This window comes from Heptranchias perlo, chromosome 20 (genome assembly GCF_035084215.1).
Source record: "Heptranchias perlo isolate sHepPer1 chromosome 20, sHepPer1.hap1, whole genome shotgun sequence".
Lineage (NCBI taxonomy): Eukaryota > Metazoa > Chordata > Chondrichthyes > Hexanchiformes > Hexanchidae > Heptranchias > Heptranchias perlo.
The window spans coordinates 9,743,453-9,764,654 of record NC_090344.1 but is presented as its reverse complement, the minus strand read 5'-3'; the positions used below and the strand labels follow the sequence as shown (position 1 = coordinate 9,764,654).

At 45.7% G+C, this 21,202-nt stretch overlaps 1 protein-coding gene and 5 non-coding genes across 6 annotated transcripts in view; all 6 read left to right on the top strand.

Annotated features, from left to right (window-relative positions):
• The first annotated feature begins 1,809 nt into the window (after positions 1–1,809).
• On the top strand, positions 1,810–1,882 carry trnaq-cug (transfer RNA glutamine (anticodon CUG)). The gene has a single exon. It is a non-coding gene; the product is annotated as a tRNA-Gln (tRNA).
• Positions 1,883–2,900: 1,018 nt separating this feature from the next.
• On the top strand, positions 2,901–2,973 carry trnaf-gaa (transfer RNA phenylalanine (anticodon GAA)). Its single transcript has one exon. It is a non-coding gene; the product is annotated as a tRNA-Phe (tRNA).
• Positions 2,974–5,822: 2,849 nt separating this feature from the next.
• On the top strand, positions 5,823–5,895 carry trnak-cuu (transfer RNA lysine (anticodon CUU)). The gene has a single exon. It is a non-coding gene; the product is annotated as a tRNA-Lys (tRNA).
• A 1,018-nt stretch (positions 5,896–6,913) lies between these two features.
• Positions 6,914–6,986, top strand: trnaf-gaa (transfer RNA phenylalanine (anticodon GAA)). Its single transcript has one exon. It is a non-coding gene; the product is annotated as a tRNA-Phe (tRNA).
• Positions 6,987–12,988: 6,002 nt separating this feature from the next.
• Positions 12,989–13,061, top strand: trnak-cuu (transfer RNA lysine (anticodon CUU)). The gene has a single exon. It is a non-coding gene; the product is annotated as a tRNA-Lys (tRNA).
• A 4,952-nt stretch (positions 13,062–18,013) lies between these two features.
• The window catches only part of LOC137335907 (zona pellucida sperm-binding protein 4-like), a 38,474-nt gene continuing 35,285 nt past the window's right edge, over positions 18,014–21,202 (top strand). The window contains exons 1-8 of the mRNA XM_068001424.1: positions 18,014–18,249; positions 18,867–19,045; positions 19,115–19,212; positions 19,288–19,421; positions 19,503–19,692; positions 19,888–20,035; positions 20,191–20,263; positions 21,040–21,153. Coding sequence (XP_067857525.1) covers positions 18,027–18,249; positions 18,867–19,045; positions 19,115–19,212; positions 19,288–19,421; positions 19,503–19,692; positions 19,888–20,035; positions 20,191–20,263; positions 21,040–21,153 — 1,159 coding nt within the window. The 5' untranslated portion in view covers positions 18,014–18,026. The remainder of the gene's footprint in view (positions 18,250–18,866; positions 19,046–19,114; positions 19,213–19,287; positions 19,422–19,502; positions 19,693–19,887; positions 20,036–20,190; positions 20,264–21,039; positions 21,154–21,202) is intronic.

The following is a 21,202-nucleotide window of genomic DNA, read 5'->3' as shown; positions in this document are numbered from 1 at the left end:
AATGAACACAAACTACCCAACACGCGGGTAAGCCCATAAAGCTAAAATACATGCATGGCCGGTTCGCTTAGTTGGTTACAGCGTACTGCTCATAACGCTCAGGTTGCGGGTTCTAACCCCGTACGGGCCATACGGTTCCTATTGCAAAATTTTGGCAACTTTGAAAAGTTTGGCAGACTTCAGAAACAAGCGAATCCACAAAAAATATCATGAGGTCAATCTTTTGAAGCAACATCCATTAATATGTTTTCTGATCTATCTTTTTGAGGTCCAAAGTGGACGGCCTCAAACTTGCTTACGTTGAAATCCATTTGCCGCAGTTTTGCCCATTCACTTCATCTAGTAATATCTCTCTGTAATCTCATTCTTCCATCCACACTGCTTATAATTCTGTCTATCTTTGTGTCATCGGCAAACTTGGATATGTGGTTCTCGATCCCGTCATCTAATATCAATGAGACCGCCTAAATTGGGGTAAATTCACATTCAGCTTCAATCTCCACATCATCTTGAGACATTTTATTTACTCCGTGTGTGTTGCGCCTTGGAAACTTCTGCACTTTGTCCTCTGGAGCTCAAATATAATTCAATTCGAACAACTGCAAAGATGTCAGAATCCAATTGGTGACTTTTCACTAAAAAGCAGTGAGATAACAGGGCTCGTCCGGGATCTCTCGCATATTCCATGAGAAAAACGCCCAAAGCGAGAATCAAACGCCTGGACCAACGAGCCGCTTGCGAGAAAGCCCTGCAGCCGGTCTCAAATTTCACCATAGTCTTCAGCCGATCGGCGATCCTTTCCAACTGCTTCTGTCCACCCAATCTCGTTTTCTATTCCGATGTACAGCAATATCAAGTTGTGCACTACCTATTTCCAGTCACCAATCTCTTTACTAAATTCGTTTACAATGTACGACTTGTTATTTCAAATAATACTTTTCAGAATTAGTTAATCTGAAGCTACATTGGCATCTGTCTCGGCATCGTCAGAGTCTTCAAGCGACCATTAGTATATTTTACTCACATTGCTGTTTTCTTTCACTGTGAGGGCGAAGAGACAAAAATGTGGAGACATTAGCTACGAATTTATCAGCTGGGTTGCACCTTTACTTTTCCGACCATCTCAGTCTTTTTTTCCTTCACCTTTCCCTGCTGGTGCGAGCTCCTTCACACTGACATGGATATTTCTGCAGTGAGCGACATCAGACTGTTTCCACAATGAATGTCACTCCCTTTATTTTGGAAAAGTGAATTGTATTCACATTCCGACTGGTTTCAGTTGATTTGTGAGAGATCGTTGAAGGATCAATCTCCGGTTAAGACGGCCTTTTTCTCTCTCTCTGTTGGCCGAATCCAAAATGAAATTGGAGCTGGACTCATCAGGCAAGAAATCAGGAATCACTTTCGCAAACAAAATACGGCCGAAAGCTGGAACTCTCTCATCCCAAAGGATGTGGATTGTGGTTCAATTCATAATTTGAAGTCTGATATTGATAGATCGTTTTTCGATTCGGGTACCAAGGAATATGAGTCCAAGACGGAGAAACAGAGATGAATTGCAGATCAACTCATGATCTAATTGAATGGGGCAGCAGGTTCGAGGGGCTGAATGGCCTTCTCTTGTCCCGATGTTCCGATACTGCTCAGCGCGGAGGTGGACGAATGGAAAAAGACATCAGACTAACTCCAGAATGAAAAAACGGGTGTTCAGAAGTAGATACCCTGAGATTGTGGAACGAAGTGAACTCCTGCAGCAAAGTCAACAGTTGTCTCTCTGCAATAATAAGATGGGAAGAATTTCAGCAATCGGCCCGGCTAGCTCAGTCGGTAGAGCATGAGACTCTGAATCTCAGGATCGTGGGTTCGAGCCCCACGTTGGGCGATTTGTGTTCTACTTTTCACACTCGGTGACAAAATTTTTCAAGTGCAACCTCTTGTCTCCAGATTCGAAACAGGCACAACCCTGAGCTGTGTGAAAGGAAACCGTGAGCGTTGCCAAATATCCACTCCCTCCCGATTCTACCTTCTCGTTCCCTCCACATGGGACACGGACAGGTTATCGGTTCAATTGGATTCACTTTTTGTTGTTATTAAAAATGTTGAAGGTCAGAAAATGTAATATTTAGGAGATGCCAACGCTGGAACAATTCGCCTCTCTGATACCTCCTGATCCCCCCTTACCCTATTTGATTATCCCTGTGCTCGTTGTCATCGCTGATACGCTCTGTCTCTTACCTTCTCCGATACCCTCAGAGAGTCCATGATTCACTTTGAACCTTGTCAGCGCCATTCACCTGCTCTGATACCTATTGATTGCCCCAAACACAGATGCGCCCTGAGCCGCCTTACACTCTCCCATACTCGGCAGTCCTTCCCCTCTCTCAGATCTTAATACACTCTCTGATGCCATCTGACTGCCCGCTCTCCACTTTGAGTCCCCTTGCACTCTCTGATGCCCTCTGATAGTACCTTCCCCTCTCTGAGATGCCCTTGCCCCAATGGATCGCCACTAAGAAGCGATTAGACGCCCTGAGGCCTTCTCAGAACCAATTACCGTCCCTGCTATCAAAGTGCGGTGTAACTTCACAGGTGGATCTACCGGTCTGTGTTAAGGATGAGATCAAGAGTTTGATCGGTCGCTGCTGCTTCCGCCTCTGAGAGCTCTGTCGGCGGTCGGTACCGATCTTCCTCCTATAAACTGGGTGTGGATGTATGAGTGCGCTGTTGATTTATAAACTTTGGTAGTTTACGTATGACAACGATGTTTATATATGAACTGTGGGTGTATCTCGATGAGTACGATGTTTATATATGAATTGTGGAATGAACAGGAGGGGCAATTCCTCCTGGGGTTATATTTTCTTCCACGACAATAACACAAAGTAACTGCTGGGTGTCGAGCCGAAATAGCTCAGTTGGGAGAGCGTTGGACTGAAGATCTGAAAGTCCTTGGTTCAATCCCGCGTTTCGGCAGTTTTTGGTTGTTTACTTTCTTCTTTCTTGCTTCGATTCTCGGATTTATTTGCAGTGAAATTTAATTCCCGCCACTGTCGGATTGAGGATTGAATGGAGAGACATCAAGGATGGGAAATATTTATATCGTTTTTATTTGGCTGTTATTTCACTGTTACCTTCTGCCTTTTTCTCTTGGTTTTGTCTCTCTCGGTGCCAGGTGACTATTTGATTTGTCCGAAACTGATCCATTTTCCACACCTCGGGGCGGTCAGACCCGCTCTGTCTGTCTGTTGCTGCTGCTGATCATTAATGGGAACAGGCCGCGAGTCAAACGTTTATCTGCAAATTGGAGAAAGACAAATAAAGCGAAAGACGTGTTTATACTGCCCAGGGGCAAAGTTACAACGGAAGTAATTCAAAAACGGTGCCCGTGTATTTTTCTGTGGATTTTCTTTTTAAAGCTTCGATTTCAAAAGTTACAAAAACTCGAAATAAATAAAGTAATATACAACAATCGAGTCCGTGATCATTATGTTACAGTATACTCTTTGCAAACGAGTTTACCGGCCGCACCAACCGCACATTAGGCTGTTTAATTAATTTTTGTACCTGCAGCGATTTCTGTACTTTGAACCCTAAATCTCTCTGCTCCTCCACAGCACCGAGTTTCTCACCATTTAGAAAATACTCTGATTTATCTTTCTTAGATTTAAAGTGCATGACCTCGGTCTCCCCCACATCGAACTCTATTTGCCACAGTTTTGTCCACACACTTAATCTATCAATTCCCACTTTTCAATTTCCTGCCAGCAGCTGCGTTACTTCCTGCGTCACCAGAAGGCTGCGTGTTCAAAACACCGGGTTACGTTTGCCTTTAGAGCTGATAGGATTCTGTATCGTTCCGGAATGAATGTTTCATCTGCTTTTTCTCAATAAACAGAACCTTGCTCTAAATTCTGGTTCTCTGGATCTCAAATTTCAGCAAATCGTTTCATTTTGCCCTCGACTTTTGATCTTGTGCTGCGGATGAAACTTTTGCAAAGAGGGAGAAGAAGTCCCCAAATCGCCCCACGTGTATCTCAAACGCTTTGGGAAGAAGTTCTGTGGAAACAATCAGGAATTTAAAGGCACCTCAATGACCTGCACTTTCATTGAATTACTTTTTTTCGCCATTGGAATCGACGAGAAATCGCTGTCGGCTTTCATCTGACGGAAGTGGAGAGTGTGGCCGCCTTGTATCGGTCAACGTATTAGTGACGAGTTTGGGTTATGCACGGGTCGCGATTATTTCTGAAATCTCACCAAGAACCGGGAAAAAGAAATTTAGAATCAAACTGTCCCTGTAAGTGATGAATTGAAGTGAATATCGCACAAAACAGATCTGGACAATGCGCAGCGCAGCCGCACAGGAGTTACAAATCCACCCTCTCGCCACTCGGCAATCGCATGAACTGAACTTTACTCTGGCCCGTGTCACCGCGCTGAAATCGAGTCTTTCACGGCCACATTTTTTCTTAACATAATAATTACTGGTTTAAGAGTGAAAATTGTCGTCCACTTCACTGTAAGTGCAAGAGACAACTTTGTAGACACCGTGTAGTGTCACAGACCTGCTGGTTTGTCCTGCTCATTTCATCTCATCTCATTTTCCGCAAACCTGAATATTACTGGAACAGAGAATGGCGAATCACAGCTCAAAAATCAATCCTCTCTTCCACGAGCGGACTGAGTCTTTCAACATACAGGTGTTTAATGGCAAGGTGAGTTTAATTTTCAGAAATAATACAGCACAGATTTTGACTCGTGCAAGCTGCACACATTTTATTTTGGAAAAGTGAACTGATTGGAAGAAAGCTGTTACATTGAGTGCGGCAACCTGAAGCGTCAGCTCGATGAATTCGTCCTTGAACATTTGCAAGTTCTGTTTCTGTGGCGCAATTGGTTAGCGCGTTTCGCTGCGAACTGAAAAATTGGTCGTTAGAGGACACGAAGGCAACCTTTTACCTGAACATTCATTGTCTCGCAAATTCTTGGGTTCGAATGTGTGTCTTGTCTGCCAGAAAATGTACCGCAAACATTGCCAGCTGAGTGCGTCTGATTTTCCACCATTTATTCTGCGGTTGGATAACAGGCATATGAAAAATATCCAAAAAAACGAGGTTGGCTTGAACGAAGTCGGAATACTTCTTGACAGAGAAGATTCGAAGGTTGCAAGCGAGCTCCTTCACACTGACATGGATATTTCTGCAGTGAGCGACACCAGACTGTTTCCACAATGAATGTCACTCCCTTTATTTTGGAAAAGTGAAATGGTATTCACATTCCGACTGGTTTCAGTTGATTTGTGAGAGATCGCTAAAGGATCAATCTCCGGTTAAGACGGCCTTTTTCTCTCTCTCTGTTGGCCGAATCCAAAATGAAATTGGAGCTGGACGAATCATGCAAGAAATCAGGAATCACTTTAGCAAACAAAATACGGCCGAAAGCTGGAACTCTCTCATCCCAAAGGATGTGGATTGTGGTTCAATTCATAATTTGAAGTCTGATATTGACAGATCGTTTTTCGATTCGGGTACCAAGGAATATGAGTCCAAGACGGAGAAACAGAGATGAATTGCAGATCAACTCATGATCCAATTGAATGGGGCAGCAGGTTCGAGGGGCTGAATGGCCTTCTCTTGTCCCGATGTTCCGATACTGCTCAGCGAGGTGCTGGACGAATGGTAAAAGACATCAGACTAACTCCAGAATGAAAAAACGGGTGTTCAGAAGTCGATACCCTGAGATTGTGGAACGAACTGAACTCCTGCAGCAAAGCCAACAGTTGTCTGTCTGCAATGATAAGATGGGAAGAATTTCAGCAGTCGGCCCGGCTAGCTCAGTCGGTAGAGCATGCGACTCTTAATCTCAGGGTCGTGGGTGCGAGCCCCACTTTGGGCGATTTGTGTTCTATTTTTCACACTCGGTGATAAAATGTTCAAAGTGCAACCTCTTGTCTCCAGATTCGAAACAGGCACAACCCTGAGCTGTGTGAAAGGAAACCGTGAGCGTTGCCAAATATCCACTCCCTCCCGATTCTACCTTCTCGTTCCCTCCACATGGGAAACGGACAGGTTATCGGTTCAATTGGATTCACTTTTTGTTGTTATTAAAAATGTTGAATGTCAGAAAATGTAATATTTAGGAGATGCTAACGCTGGAACAATTCGCCTCTCTGATACCTCCTGATCCCCCCTTACCCCATTTGATTCTCCCTGTGCTCCTTATCATCGCTGATACGCTCTGTCTCTTACCTTCTCCGATACCCTCAGAGAGTCCATGATTCACTTTGAACCTTGTCAGCGCCATTCACCTGCTCTGATACCTATTGATTGCCCCTTACACAGATGCGCCCTGAGCCGCCTTACACTCTCCCATACTCGGCAGTCCTTCCCCTCTCTCAGATCTTAATACACTCTCTGATGCCATCTGACTTCCCGCTCTCCTCTTTGAGCCCCCTTACACTCTCTGATGCCCTCTGATAGTACCTTCCCCTCTCTGAGATGCCCTTGCCACAATGGATCGCCACTAAGAAGCGATTAGACGCCCTGAGGCCTTCTCAGAAGCAATTACCGTCCCTGCTATTAAAGTGCGGTGTAACTTCACAGGTGGATCTACCGGTCTGTGTTAAGGATGAGATCAAGAGTTTGATCGGTCGCTGCTGCTTCCGCCTCTGAGAGCTCTATCGGCGGTCGGTACCGATCTTCCTCCCACAAACTGGGTGTGGATGTATGAGTGCGCTGTTGATTTATAAACTTTGGTAGTTTACGTATGACAACGATGTTTATATATGAACTGTGGGTGTATCTCTACGAGTACGATGTTTATATATGAATTGTGGAATGAACAGGAGGGGCAATTCCTCCTGGGGTTATATTTTCTTCCACGACAATAACACAAAGTAACCGTTGGGTACAGAGCCGAAATAGCTCAGTTGGGAGAGCGTTAGACTGAAGATCTGAAGGTCCTTGGTTCAATCCCGAGTTTCGGCAGTTTTTGTTTGTTTACTTTCTTCTTCCTTGCTTCGATTCTCGGATTTATTTGCAGTGAAATTTAATTCCCGCCACTGAAGGATTGGGGATTGAATAGAGAGACATCAAGGATGGGAAATATTTATATCGTTTGTATTTGGCTGTTATTTCACTGTTACCTTCTGCCTTTTTCTCTTGGTTTTGTCTCTCTCGGTGCCAGGTGACTATTTGATTTGTCCGAAACTGTTCCATTTTCCACATCTCGGGCGGTCAGACCCGCTCTGTCTGTCTGTTGCTGCTGATGATCATTAATGGGAACAGGCCGCGAGTTAAACGTTTATCTGCAAATTGGAGAAAGACAAATCAAAAGAAAGACGTGTTTATCCTGCCCAGGGGCAAAGTTACAACGGATGTAATTCAAAAACGGTCCGCGTGAATTTTTCTGTTGATTTTCTTTTTAAAGCTTCGATTTCAAAAGTTACAAAAACGCGAAATAAATAAAGTAAATTACAAGAATCGAGTCCGTGATCATTATGTTACAGTATACTCTTTGCAAACGAGTTAACCGGCCGTACCAACGGCACATTAGGCTGTTTAATTAATTTTTGTACCTGCAGCTGACGATCCGGATTCTTTCCCCTCAGTCTGGTTCAGTAATAACTGAAGTCGAATACATTTTAAAGTTCAACACATCTTTAATAGCAGGGTTCTTAGTCTGCAGCATTGATTTGGACTCCTGATAGAGTCCCTCTATGCTGGCAGAGCAAGAACAAGAAACATACAGAAATCCACACGTTTTTATACAAATCAATAGGGTTGGAACATACTTAACGAGGGTCAACACCAATCATAAGCCGGGCATAGGTTGCCATGCGAGGTTACATTATTTCCGACCAATCATAAATCGTCCATGTGCTGATCATGCTGCTGTTAGACATCAAAGGGGATAACTTCCTCATCTTCCAACTTAGAATGTTCTTCCCTGTTCCTTCTGTTCCTTATCTCCCAACCTGGAATGTCTTTCAACTTTGGCTAAGCTCGTTACCTATATTGATCTGCCATAAACATGGAGACATTCAGACCAGTCCTTGACTCACATCAAAGACCTATCATTGATAAGACAATGCAGGCCTGCTGACTAAGCAAACATATGGCCCAGCAGGAGGGCCAGGCCACCTGCACCAATCTCAGTTACTAACTAATTAACCCTTTCTAACCATTTTGCATTCTGCTTCTTTGCCACGTAGGCATTTTAATATTTTACCGAAAACTGACCACGTAGGGATTCTCACAGCGATTTCTGTACTTGGACCCCGAAATCTCTCTGCTCTTCCACAGCACCGAGTTTCTCACCATTTAGAAAATACTCTGATTTATCTTTCTTAGATTTAAAGTGTATGACCTCGGTCTCCCCCACATTGAACACTATTTGCCACAGTTTTGTCCACACACTTAATCTATCAATTCCCACTTTTCAATTTCCTGCTATCATCTGCGTTACTTCCTGCGTCACCAGAAGGCTGCGTGTTGAAAACACGGGGTAACCGTTGCCTTTAGAGCTGATAGGGTTCTGTATCGTTCCGGAATGAATGTTTCATCTGCTTTTTCTCAATAAACAGAACCTTGCTCTATATTCTGGTTCTCTGGATCTCAAATTTGAGCAAATCGTTTCATTTTGCCCTCGACTTTTGATCTTGTGCTGCGGATGAAACTTTTGCAAAGAGGGAGAAGAAGTCCCCAAATCGCCCCACGTGTATCTCAAACTCTTTGGGAAGAAGTTCTGTGTAAACAATCAGGAATTTAAAGGCACCTCAATGACCTGCACCTTCATTGAATGACTTTTTTTCGCCATTGGAATCGACGAGAAATCGCTGTCGGCTTTCATCTGACGGAAGTGCAGAGTGTGGCCGCCTTGTATCGGTCAACGTGTTAGTGACGAGTTTGGGTTAAGCACGGGTCGCGTTTATTTCTGAAATCTTACCAAGCACCGGGAGAAAGAAACTTAGAATCAAACTGTCCCTGCAAGTGATGAATTGAAGGGAATATCGCTCGAAACAGATCTGGACAATGTGCAGCGCAGCCGCACAGGAGTTACAAATCCACCCTCTCGCCACTCGGCAATCGCATTAACTGAACTTTACTCCGGCCCAGTGTCACCGCGCTGAAATCGAGTCTTTCTCGGCCACATTTTTTCTTAACATAACAATTACTGGTTTAAGAGTGAAAATTGTCGTCCACTTCACTGTAAGTGCAAGAGACAGCTTTGTAGACACGGTGTCGTGTCACAGACCTGCTGGTTTGTCGTGCTCGTTTCATCTCATCTCATTTTCAGCAAACCTGAATATTACTGGAACAGAGAATGGCGAATCACAGCTCAAAAATCAATCCTCTCTTCCACGAGCGGACTGAGTCTTTCAACATACAGGTGTTTAATGGCAAGGTGAGTTTAATTTTCAGAAATAATACAGCACAGATTTTCACTCGTGCAAGCTGCACACATTTTATTTTGGAAAAGAAAACTGATTGGAAGAAAGTTGTTCCATTGAGCGCGGCAACCTGAAGCTTCAGCTCGATGAATTGGTCCTTGAACATTTGCAAGCGCTGTTTCTGTGGCGCAATTGGTTAGCGCATTGAGCGACTAACTGCAAAGTTAGTGGTTCGAAACCACTTGAGGAAGCTAAAGCAACCTTTTACCTTAACATTCATTGTCTCGCATTTCTTGGATTCGAATGTGTGTCTTGTCTGCCAGAAAATGTACCGCAAACATTACCAGCTGAGTGCGTCTGATTTTCCACCATTTTTTCTGCGGTTGGATAACAGGCATCTGAAAAATATCCAAAAAAAACGAGATTGGCTTGAACGAAGTCGGAATATTTCTTGACAGAGAAGGTTCGAAGGTTGCAGGCGAGCTCCTTCAGACTGAATCTCACTGACATGGATATTTCTGCAGTGAGCGACATCAGACTGTTTCCACAATGAATGTCACTCCCTTTATTTTGAAAAAGTGAAATGGTATTCACATTCCGACTGGTTTCAGTTGATTTGTGAGAGATCGTTCAAGGATCAATCTCCGGTTAAGACGGCCTCTTTCTCTCTCTCTGTTGGCCGAATCCAAAATGAAATTGGAGCTGGACTAATCATGCAAGAAATCAGGAATCACTTTAGCAAACAAAATACGGCCGGAAGCTGGAACTCTCTCATCCCAAAGGATGTGGATTGTGGCTCAAATCAAATTTTCAAATCTGATATTGATCGATCTGTTTCCGGTTCGGTTACCAAGAGATATGAGTCCAAGGCGGGGAAACAGACATGAATTACTGATCATCTCATGATCAAATTGAATGAGACAGCAGGTTCGAGGGGCTGAATGGTCTTCTCCTGTCCCGATGTTCCTCTCCTGCTCAGCGCGGGGCTGGACGTCTGGTAAAAGGCATCAGATTGACTCGAGAATGAGAAGTGGGTGTTCAGATTCAGCCACCTTGGGATTGTCGGACAAGCTGAACCCCTACAGCAACGTCACCACCTGCCTCTCTGCAATAATAGAATGAGAAGGAGCCCTGCCGCTGGCCCGGCTCGCTCAGTCGGTAAAGCACGAAATTCCTAATCTCAGGGTCGTGGGTTTAAACCACAGCTTGGGCGTTTTGTGTTCTATTTTTCACAGTGGGTGATGAAAGGTTCAAAGTGCAACCTCTTATCTCCAGTTCACGAAATCCAGTTCTATAAACAGACAAAACACTGAGCTGTGTGAAAGGAAACCGTGAGCGTTGCCAAATATCCAGCCCCTCCCGATACTATCTTCTCATTCCCTCCACATGGGACACGGCAGATACCGTTTCAATAGTTTTCATTTTTGCTGTTATTAAAAATGTTGATGGTTAGGAAGTGTTATATTTAGAAGATGCCAACTCTGGATCCATTCGCTTCTCTGATACCTCCTGAGCCCACCTTACCCTCTTTGATTCTCCATGAGCTGCTCATCTTCTGTGATATCCTCAGAGAGTCCATGATCCTCTTTGAACCATGTCAGCGCCCTTTGCACTCTCTGGTACCCGCTGAGTGCCCCTCGCCCACTGACACGCCCTGAGCGTCCTTAAACTCTCTGATACCCTCTGGCAGTGCTTCCCCTCTGCGAGATCTCAATATACTCTCTGATACCCTCTGAATGCCCGCTCCCCTCTCTGAGATGCCCTTGCCCCAATGGATCGCCACGAAGAAGCGATTAGACCCCCCGATGGCTTGTCAGAACACATTACCGTCCCTGCTTTCAAAGTGCAGTGTAACTTCACAGGTGGATCTACCGGTCTGTGTTAAGAATGAGATCCAGATTTGTTCGGGCGCTGTTGCTTCCGCCTCTCCCACTCTGAGAGCTCTATTGGCAGTCGGTACTGATCTTCCTCCTATAAACTGGGTGTGGATCTATGAGTGCGCTGCTGATTGATAAACTTTGGGAGTTTATGTATGACAGCGATGCATATATATGCTCTGTGGGTGTGTGTATATGAGTGCAATGTTTATATATGAACTGTGGAATGAACAGGAGGGGCAATTCCTCCTGGGGCTATATTTACTTCCACGACAATAACACGAAATAAACGATGGATGTGGAGCCGAAATAGCTCAGTTGGGAGAGTGTTAAGGTCCTTAGTTCAATCCCGAGTTTCGGCAGTTTATGGTTGTTTAGTATCTCCTTCCTTGCTTCGATTCTCGCATTTATTTATAGTAAAATTTGATACCCGACACTGAAGGATTGGGGATGGAATAGAAAGGCATCAAGGATGGGAAACATTTCTATCGTCTCTATGTAGTTTTTATTTCTCTGTTACCTTCTGCCTTTTTCTCTTGGTTTTGTCTCTCTCGTGCCGGGTGATATTTGATTTGATGCATTTGTTCTAAACTGATCCCTTTTCCACATCTCGGGGCGGTCAGACCCGCTCTGTCTGTCTGTTGCTGCTGATGATCATTAATGGGAACAGGCCGCGAGTTAAACGTTTATCTGCAAACCGGAGAAAGACAAAAAAAGACTTGTTTCTCCGACCCGAGGGCAAAGTTGCAATGGATGTTATTCAAAAAAACTGTCCCCGTGAATTTGTCTGTGGTTTTTTTTGTAAAGCTTCGATTTTAAAAGTTACAAAAACCCGAAATAAATAAAGTAAATTACAAGAATCGAATCCGTGATCATGACATTACGGTATACTCTATGCAAATGAGCTAACCGGCCCGACGAACGGCACATTCGGTTATTTAATTATTTTTTTACCTGTACGCTGGCTGGTAGCGGTTTCTGTGCATGGCCCTCTAAATCTCTCTGCTCGTCCACAGTTCCGAGATTCTCACCACTTTAGAAAATACTCTGATTTATCTTTCTCAGATTTACAGTGCATGACCTCGCTCTCCCCCACATTGAACTCTATTTGCCGCAGTTTTGCCCACTCACTTCATCTATCAATTCCCACTTTTCAACTTCCGGTTTTTAAGCGACATTACTTCTTGTGCCACCAGAAGGCTGCGTGTGTAAATGATGGGTAACCGTTAATTTTAGAGCTGGATTCTGGATCGTTCCGGAATTAATGTTTTATCTGCTTTTTCACAATTAACAGAACCTTGCTCTAAAGTCTGCTTCCCGAGTTCTCAAATTTCAGGAAGGCGTCTCATTCTGCCCTCGACTTTTGATCTTGACCTGCAGTTGAAACTTTTGCAAAGAGGGAAAAGATGTCCCCAAATCACTCCACGTGAATCTCAAACGCTTTGGGATGAAGTTCAGTTCAAACAATCAGGACTTCAAAGGCCCCTCAATGACCTGCACTTTCATTGAATGAGTTTTGTTCGTCATTGCATTCGATCGTGAAATCGCTCTCCGCTTTCATCTCACTGAAGTGAAGAGTGTGACGGCATCAGACTAACTCCAGAAAAAAAAACGGGTGTTCAGAAGGAGATACCCTGAGAATGTGGAACGAACTGAACTCCTGCAGCAAAGCCAACAGCTGTCTCTCTGCTAAATAGGATGGGAAGAATTTTGATAATCGGCCCGGCTAGCTCAGTCTGTCGAGCATGAGACGCTTAATCTTAAGGTCGTGGGTTCGAGCCCCACTTCGGGCGATTTGTGTTCTATTTTTCACACTGAGTGATAAAAGTTTCAAAGTGCAACCCCTTTTCTCCAGTTGTATCACCAGACACAACCCTGAGCTGCATGAAAGGAAACCGTGAGCCTTGCCAATTATCCACTCCCTCCTGATTCTACCTTCTCGTTCCCTCCACATGGGACACGGACAGGTTATCGGTTCAGTCCGCTTCATTTTTTGCCGTTATTAAAAATGTTGAAGGTTAGAAAATGTAATATTGAGACGATACCAACTCTGGATCCATTCGCCTCTCTGATACCTCCTGAGCCCACCTTACCCTCTTTGGTTCACCCTGAGCTCCTTATCTTCTCTGATACGCTCTGTCTCTTACCTTCTCCGATACCGTCAGTGAGTCCATGATCCTCTTTGAAACTTGTCAGCGCCATTTACCTGCTCTGATGCCCACTGAGTGCCCCTTACACAGATACGTCCTGAGCCCCCTTACACTCTCCCATACTCGGCAGTCCTTCCCCTCTCTCAGATCTTAATACACGCTCTGATGCCATCTGACTGTCCCTTCCTCTCTCTGAGCCCCCTTACACTCTCTGATGCCATCTGACTGTCCCTTCCCCTCTCTGAGATCCCCTTGGCCCGATCGATCGCCACTAAGAACCCATTACCCTCACTGATACACAAATGCGATGTAATTCCACAGGTGGATCTACCGGTCTGTCTTAAGGATGAGATCCAGAGTTTGTTCGGTCGCTGCTACTTCCGCCTCTCCCACTCTGAGAGCTGTATCGGCGGTCGGTACCGAACTTCCTCCTATAAACTGGGTGTGGATGTATGAGTGCGCTGCTGATTTATAAACTGTGGGAGTTTATATATGAGAACGATGTTTATATGTGAAGTCTGGGTGTTTATATCTGAGTGCGATATTTATATATGAACTGCAGGTGTGTATATCTGATTGCTATGTCAATATATATGAACTGTGGGTGCGTGTATGAGTGCGGTGTTTATAAACGAACTGTGGGGTTTTATATATGAGTGCGATGTTTATATATGAACTGTGTTTGGGTATATGTGAGTGCGATGTTTATATATGAAGTGCGGTAATGAACAGGAAGAGCAAGGCGTCGCGGCGGTGATATTTTCTTGCAGGACAATGAGGCAAAGTTGAATTTGCTGTTGGGTCAAAATCGCTGAGTTGGAATTGCATTAAAACTGAAGATCTAAAGGTTGTTCATTCAATCCCGGATTTCGGCAGTTTTTGGTTATTTGGTTTCTTCTTCTTTGGGTCGATTCTCGCATTTATTTACAGTGAAATTTGATTCCCGCCACTGAAGGATTGGGGATTGAATAGAGAGACATCAAGGATGGGAAATATTTCTATCGACTTGATTTAGTTTTTATTTCTCGATTCCCTTCTATCTTTTTCTCTTGGTTTTCTCTCTCTCGGTGCCGGGTGATTATTTGATTTGATTCACTTCTCCAAAGCCGATGCCTTTTCCACATCTCGGGGCGGTCAGACCCGCTCTGTTTGTCTGTTGCTGCTGCTGATCATTAACGGGAACAGGCCGCGAGTTAAACGTTTCTCTGCAAACCGGAGAAAGACAAATAAATAGAAAGACGTGTTTCTCCGGCCCAGGGGTAAAAGCTACAATGGATGTTATTCCAAAAATTGTCCCCGTGACTTCGTCTGTGGATCTGTTTGTAAAGCTTGGATTTTAAAAGTCATATAAACACGAACCAAAGCCCCTTCTCAGCCCATACAGGAATCAAACCGCGATCGGGATATTATGACACGTCTAAGCAAACGAACGAACCGTTGCTAACATCCCATTAACGATTTTCAATCGTTTTTGTACCTATAGTGGTTGGTAGCGGTTTCTGTGCACGGACCCCGAAATCTCTCTGCTCCTCCACAGTTCCCAGCTTCTCACCATTTATCTTTTTTCGATTTAAATGGATGACTTCGCTCTCCCACACATTGACCTCCATTTGCCGCAGTTTTGGCCACTCACTTAATCTATCAATTCACACTTTTCAACTTCCTGCTTCTATCTGCATTACTTATTGCTCCCCCAGAAGGCTGCGTCTTCAAATCCCGCCGGGGTAACAGTTGCTTTTTGAGCTGATAGCATTCTGGATCTTTCCAAAATAAATGTTTTATTTTATTTTTCTCAACAAACAGAACCTTGCTCTAAAGTTTGGTTTCTTTGTTCCCCGGTTTCAGGGAGGTGTCTCATTCTGCCCTCGACTTTTGATCTCGAACTGCGGTTGAAACTTTCGCGAAGAGGGTGAAGTCCCCAAATCACTCGACCTGAATCGCCAACGCTTTGGGAAGAAGTTCAGTGCAAACAATCAGGAATTTAAAGGCACCTCAATGAGCTGCACTTTCATTGGGTGAGTTTTGTTCGCCATTACATTCAACCGTGAAATCGGTCTCGACTTTCATCTCACTGAAGTGAAGAGTGTGACCGCCTTGTATCTGTCAGCGTGTAAGTGACGAGTTTGGGGTCGGTATGGGTCGCTTTCAATTTTGAAATCTCACCAAGCACCAGAAAAAAGAAACTTGAAATCAAACTGTCCCTGTAAGTGATGAATTGAAGTGAATATCGCTCCAAGCAGATCTGGACAATGCGCAGTGCAGCCGCACGGGAGTTCCAAATCCACCCTCTCGCCACTGGACAATCACAATTTTACTCTGTTCCAGTGTCACCCCGCTGAAATCAAGTCTTTCTCGGCCACATATTTTCTGAACATCATAGTGACTGGTTTAAGAGTGAAAACTGCCGTCCGCTTCACTGTAAGTGCAAGAGACAACTTTGTAGATACCGTGTAGTATCACAGACGTGCTCGTTGGACTTGCTCATTTCATCTCATCTCATTTTCTGCAAACCGAAACATGACTGGAATAGAGAATGGTGAATCACAGCTCGAAAAATCAACCCTCTCTACTACTGGGGGACCGAGTCTTCCAACATACAGACATTTAGGGGCAAGGGGAGTTTGATGTTCAGAAATAATACAGCACCGATTTTCACTCGTGCAAGCTGCACAACCTTTATTTTGGAAAAGTAAACTGATGGTAAGACAGCTGTTACATTGATCGTTTCAAGCTGAAGCTTTCGCTCGGTGAATTAATGGTTCAGAAAACCAAACGTCGTGTTTCTGTGGTCCAATTGGTAAGCGCGTTCGGCTGTTAACTGAAAATGTTGGTTTGAGCCCACCCGGGGATGTCAGGGATTATTTACCTTAACATTCGTTGTTTCGCATTTCCAGGTTTCGAATGTGTGTTCTGTTTGCATGAAAATGTACCGTAAACATTGCCAGCTGAGCCCGGCTGATATTCCACCATTTAATCTGCCCCAGATAACAGGTATCTGAGGCCCAGTTTTGAGCTTCCACGATCTGTTCACACAACAGGTTGGATGGTGTCCTCAGTGCGAAAACGGGAGTTCGTCTCCACGAGAACTGTGCGGTGGTCACTCCCACCAATACTGTCATGTACAGATGCATTTCCGACAGGTAGATTTGTGAGGACGAGGTCAAGTAAATTTTTCCCCTCGTGTTGGTTCGCTCACCGTCTGCTGCAGGCCCAGTCTGGCAGCTTTGTCCTTCAGGACTCGGCCAGTAGTCGTGCTACCGAGCCACTCTTGGTGATGGACATTGAAGTCCCCCACACAGAGTACCTTCTGTGGCCCTTGCTACGCTCAGCGATTTCTCCAAGTGGTGCTCAACATGGAGGAGGACTGATTCATCAGCTGAGGGAGGGCGGTTGGTGGTAATCAGCAGGAGGTTTCCTTGCTCATGTTTGACCTGATGCCATGAGATTTGCATTTGGTCCAGAGTCAATGTTGAGGACTGCCAGGGCCATTCCCTCCTGACTGTATATCACTGCACCGCCACCTCTGGTTTGTCTGTCCTGCCAGTGGGACAGCACATACCCAGGGATTGTGATGGAAGAGTCACGGACCTCTGCTGAAAGGCATGATTCTGTGAGTATGGCTATGTCAGGCTGTTGCTTGACTGCTCTCCCAATTTTGGCACTGGTCCCCAGATTTTAGTGAGGAGGACTTTGCAGGGTCAACTGGGCTTGGGTGCCTTTTTCATGTCCAGTTTTATTCTGAATATGACTTTTTTTAAACGAGTTTTTACAACTGAATGGCTTGCTAGGCCATTTCAGAGGGCAATTACGAATCAACCACATTGCTGTGGGCCTGAAGTCACATCATAGGCCAACCGGGTAAGGACGGCAGGTTTCCTTCTCTGAAGGACATTAGTGAACCAGATGGGTTTTATTTATGACAATCCGGTCGTTTCATTGCCACCATTACTGATAGTCGTATTTTAATTCCAGATTTTAATTAATGAATTGAATTTAAATTCCCCAGCTGCCGTGGCAGAATTTGAACTTATGACACGTAGATTATTCGTCCAGGCCTGCTAGATTACAAGTTCAGTAACATAACCACGAATGCTACCGTACTGTATCTGGACCATAACATATTGATTTGACTCTGTTTATTAATTAGTATTAAAAAAAACCGCATTCCCACGGGTCACACTGAGATGGGGCCTATTTTTTTTATCAACTATTAAAGGTGACGTTGGGTCTAAGAAATAAAAGTGACTAAAAAAGCAAAATAGAAACTAATAATGTGATTTGGTTCCAGTTTCTTTAAATTTTGTGATGAAGAAATAAAGGTGTCAAGGGGGAAAAAAGCAACAATTTCAATGCAACCAAACAAGAAGTCCGGGGGCGAATTGTGGAGCTGTCGTTGGACCCAGTCTCACCTTTTTTCTTCCATTAAAAACAGGCCCATCTCCGTGTGAGCCGTGCGAATGCTGGTTTATGTTCCGGAGCCCGTGGGCCTCGGACTGTGCCTCATGCTGATTGGAACAGACAATTACTGCCAGTTAACAGCGCTGCGATAAAAAGAGGGAGTCGGTTTTCTCCTCTCACTGACCTGGGAGGGTTTGTTTGTTTGTTATAATGGAGGGTTCGGGGATTCTTGGTTTGTTACTTGTTGTAATCTGTTCAGCTCAGCCGCCCTCTCTCCTTTTCCCCGCCGATAAATGTTGGCTGTCTCCCAAAAACCGCAAAGACTGCGGATTTCCGGGAATTGAAGCCAGTGAGTGTGTGCAGAGAGGCTGCTGCTTTGATGCGGGGAGCCGGGATGCACCGCCGTGTTTCTATTCATTGGACAGTCTTCCAGGTGGGTGTATTCTCAGTCCGTTTATATTCTGGGCCAGGACTTTCCAGGTTCACCCGCAATCTAGCTGTACTAGGGGTTTCCCTGGACAGTTTCCTCTTTCTCCTTCCTGTCCTACAACGTCAGTTGGAATTTCAAACCTTTCCAGTCCGGAGAGTGGAAATGGTGGTGTGATTGAGTCTCTAATCCCGCAGAGTATAATTGATTGTGGGATTGGGGGCTGGTAATCAAACAGAAAGGGAAATAATTAATCGGCCTTTGACACAATAGCTGCAGTTAGAATCATTCCACCGTTGCTCGGTGACTTGGGACTCACACTGGTTGAATTCTGCCCTGTGTAATTGTCCAGGTAGTTGGGGGAGGGAGGGGCAGAGTGAATGAGCCCCGGCCCCTGCTGCCACTGAACATTTGAATTTGATATTTAATTTCTATCGGCGATGCGAGCAATTTAAATCCAAGCAGCGTGGTGACGAGCTGTAATTGGTCAACTGGTTTCCATCAGACAGATAAGGGGACGGGATAGAAACTGAAACATGGATGGGGTTTGTCCCCTTCCCTGTAACGGTTCCCTTGACCCTCCCCGTGGGTCAACTAACCGCCTTTCACTGACTCTCTTGCAGTCTGCACCAAGGATGGGCAGGTCCTCATCGCTATCTCCAAGGATTTGACGCTGCCTCCTGTTAACCTGACAACGGTCCATCTGAAGGATGGAGAAGGAGCTGAGTGCAATCCGATCGTGGCCTCTGAAGACACTGTGCTCTTTCAGTTCGCAGTCACTGAATGTGGCGCTACTCAGCGGGTAGGTATTGTGGGCTGGGAGTCGCATCAATGGCACATTTCGGGAATGATGATCTTCTGTCTCTTGTAGCTGGACGGCATGAACCTCCTGTATGAAACGGATGTGTTGGGTGAGTTTGAGATCTTGGATGAAGCTTTGGGATCGGTGACCCGGGACAGCCCTTTCAGGTGAGAATAGGAGCACATTCAGCGGGCAGAGACAGTGAGTACCTGAATTCTTCAGCCGTGTCCGTTCTCTTGCAGGCTCCATGTCCAGTGCAGTTACAAGGGAAGCCAGGAGTCTGATCTGCAGGTGAAGCCCAGAGTTTACACCCTTTCTCCACCACTGCCTGCCACTGAGGCCGGGATCCTGCTTCTGGAGCTGAGAATAGCGAGAGGTAACGAGTGCTCGCTGATGGCCAGTGTCCAACTTCAGGCTTTCTCCAAATAGTGCCCACCCTTCATTTTTCTCTTTTCAGATGGTGGTTACCGGAGCTGGTATGTGGCCAGTGACTACCCGATCCTGAGTGTGCTCCGGGACCCCGTGTTTGTGGAGGTTCGTGTTCTGAACCGGAACGATCCGTCCCTTGTGCTGCTGCTCAATGACTGCTGGGCGACCCCCACTGCCGAGCCGTATTCGGGGCTCCGATGGGACCTCCTGGTGGAGAGGTGAGGGGGCTTGAGGCAGTGTGGGGATTGGGGAGGGGGCGATATGGGCGGGGATTAATACAGAAATCGTTACTTCAGTCCGGGTTAGTGATTGGGGCAATATTCCTTCGAAGTTGCTATTTTGTTCCAGACGCTGGTATAATTGGTTTGATGTAAATCTATAACCGTGTGACTCCCCCTCTGTCTCTGTTCCAGGTGCCCCTTTGCTGGTGATAACTACAAAACCCGCCTAATCCCGGTAAACGCTGCTTCCCATTTGCTGTTCCCAACTCACCATAATCGTTTTGTAGTCAGCACTTTCGCTTTCTGGGACCGAGTTTCGGGCCGGGCTCTGACCGGGGAGGTGAGTTTCCTTCATTGCTTCTTTCCCGGTCACTTGGTATCACTGTTCCCTGGGCTTAATAAGTGAGCAGGCCCCTGTTGGTCGGTTGGCTGTAGAAGCATTGATCTCCTGACTGGGAGCTGTGGGATTGACCATACCGCACTGTCTCTTTGCAGGTTTATTTCCACTGCAGTGCTGAGGTTTGCTACCCTTCCACTCGAGAGAACTGCACGGCTCCCTGCAGCCCCAGTAAGTACCTGTGATCTGAATAGAAACTAAACGCTGATGGGGAGGGTTGGGTGTGGGACATCTGGACATGGGGCTCCCTCAGCAAGAAGCCGAACACTGGGCACAGGGTTAATGTCCCGAATCTGGCGGGTCTGGGAACTTGTCCATTTCCATTCTTGCAGGTTTCCATTCGAATAGCAATCTAGGTCAGCGGGTCTGAGCACATCTTGCACCAGGTCAGTAATTGTGAAGGATGCTCTGATCCTTGAGCTGGGATGAATGAGGTATTTTTGGTTCCTTGCTACTTGCCCGGATGCTGAGCTGCCCTACTTGCCGACCCCTGAGGAGCAGAATCCTCCAATTGTTGGCACGAGTGTGTTCCACATCCGGTTCGGAATAGTCCACCCTTGGCCTTGGAGAACATTAAACCAGCAGCTTACTATCATCATTCTGACACTTGGAATTCAGGGTGGAACCGAACGGATGTCCCGGGGCCGAACACCTGGCCAATTGAGTGTCTCATAAAACTTCGGGTCAAAGTAGTGCATCAAACAGTGTCTCCTTCACCAGGAGACCAGACTGGCCATTGTGGCAGCAGCGATTGCGCACTCTGCTCAGTTGGCACGTCCTTCTGAGAATCCGGATGGAATTATAGCCGTAACTGCGATCTCCAAACTCTGTCCGGTACCGAGGGCCCTGATGTGTTTTGCATGAGGCCATCTGATTCAGGATTTCCAGACAGATGAAGATTTAATCATTAACCATGAACTCTTGTCTCTTCCTCTCCTTCGCTCCAGAGAGGCGAAGAAGCGCCGATGACCAGTCTGGGGTATTGGTGACCGCTGATGGACCCATCCTTTTCCTGGAAGATGAGGCGAGATTGGCTGCTCTGATCCACCAGGACGAGAAAGGTAAAGCAGGGAGCTCCAACCGTGTCTCGTGATGGAGTAACTGGTGCCC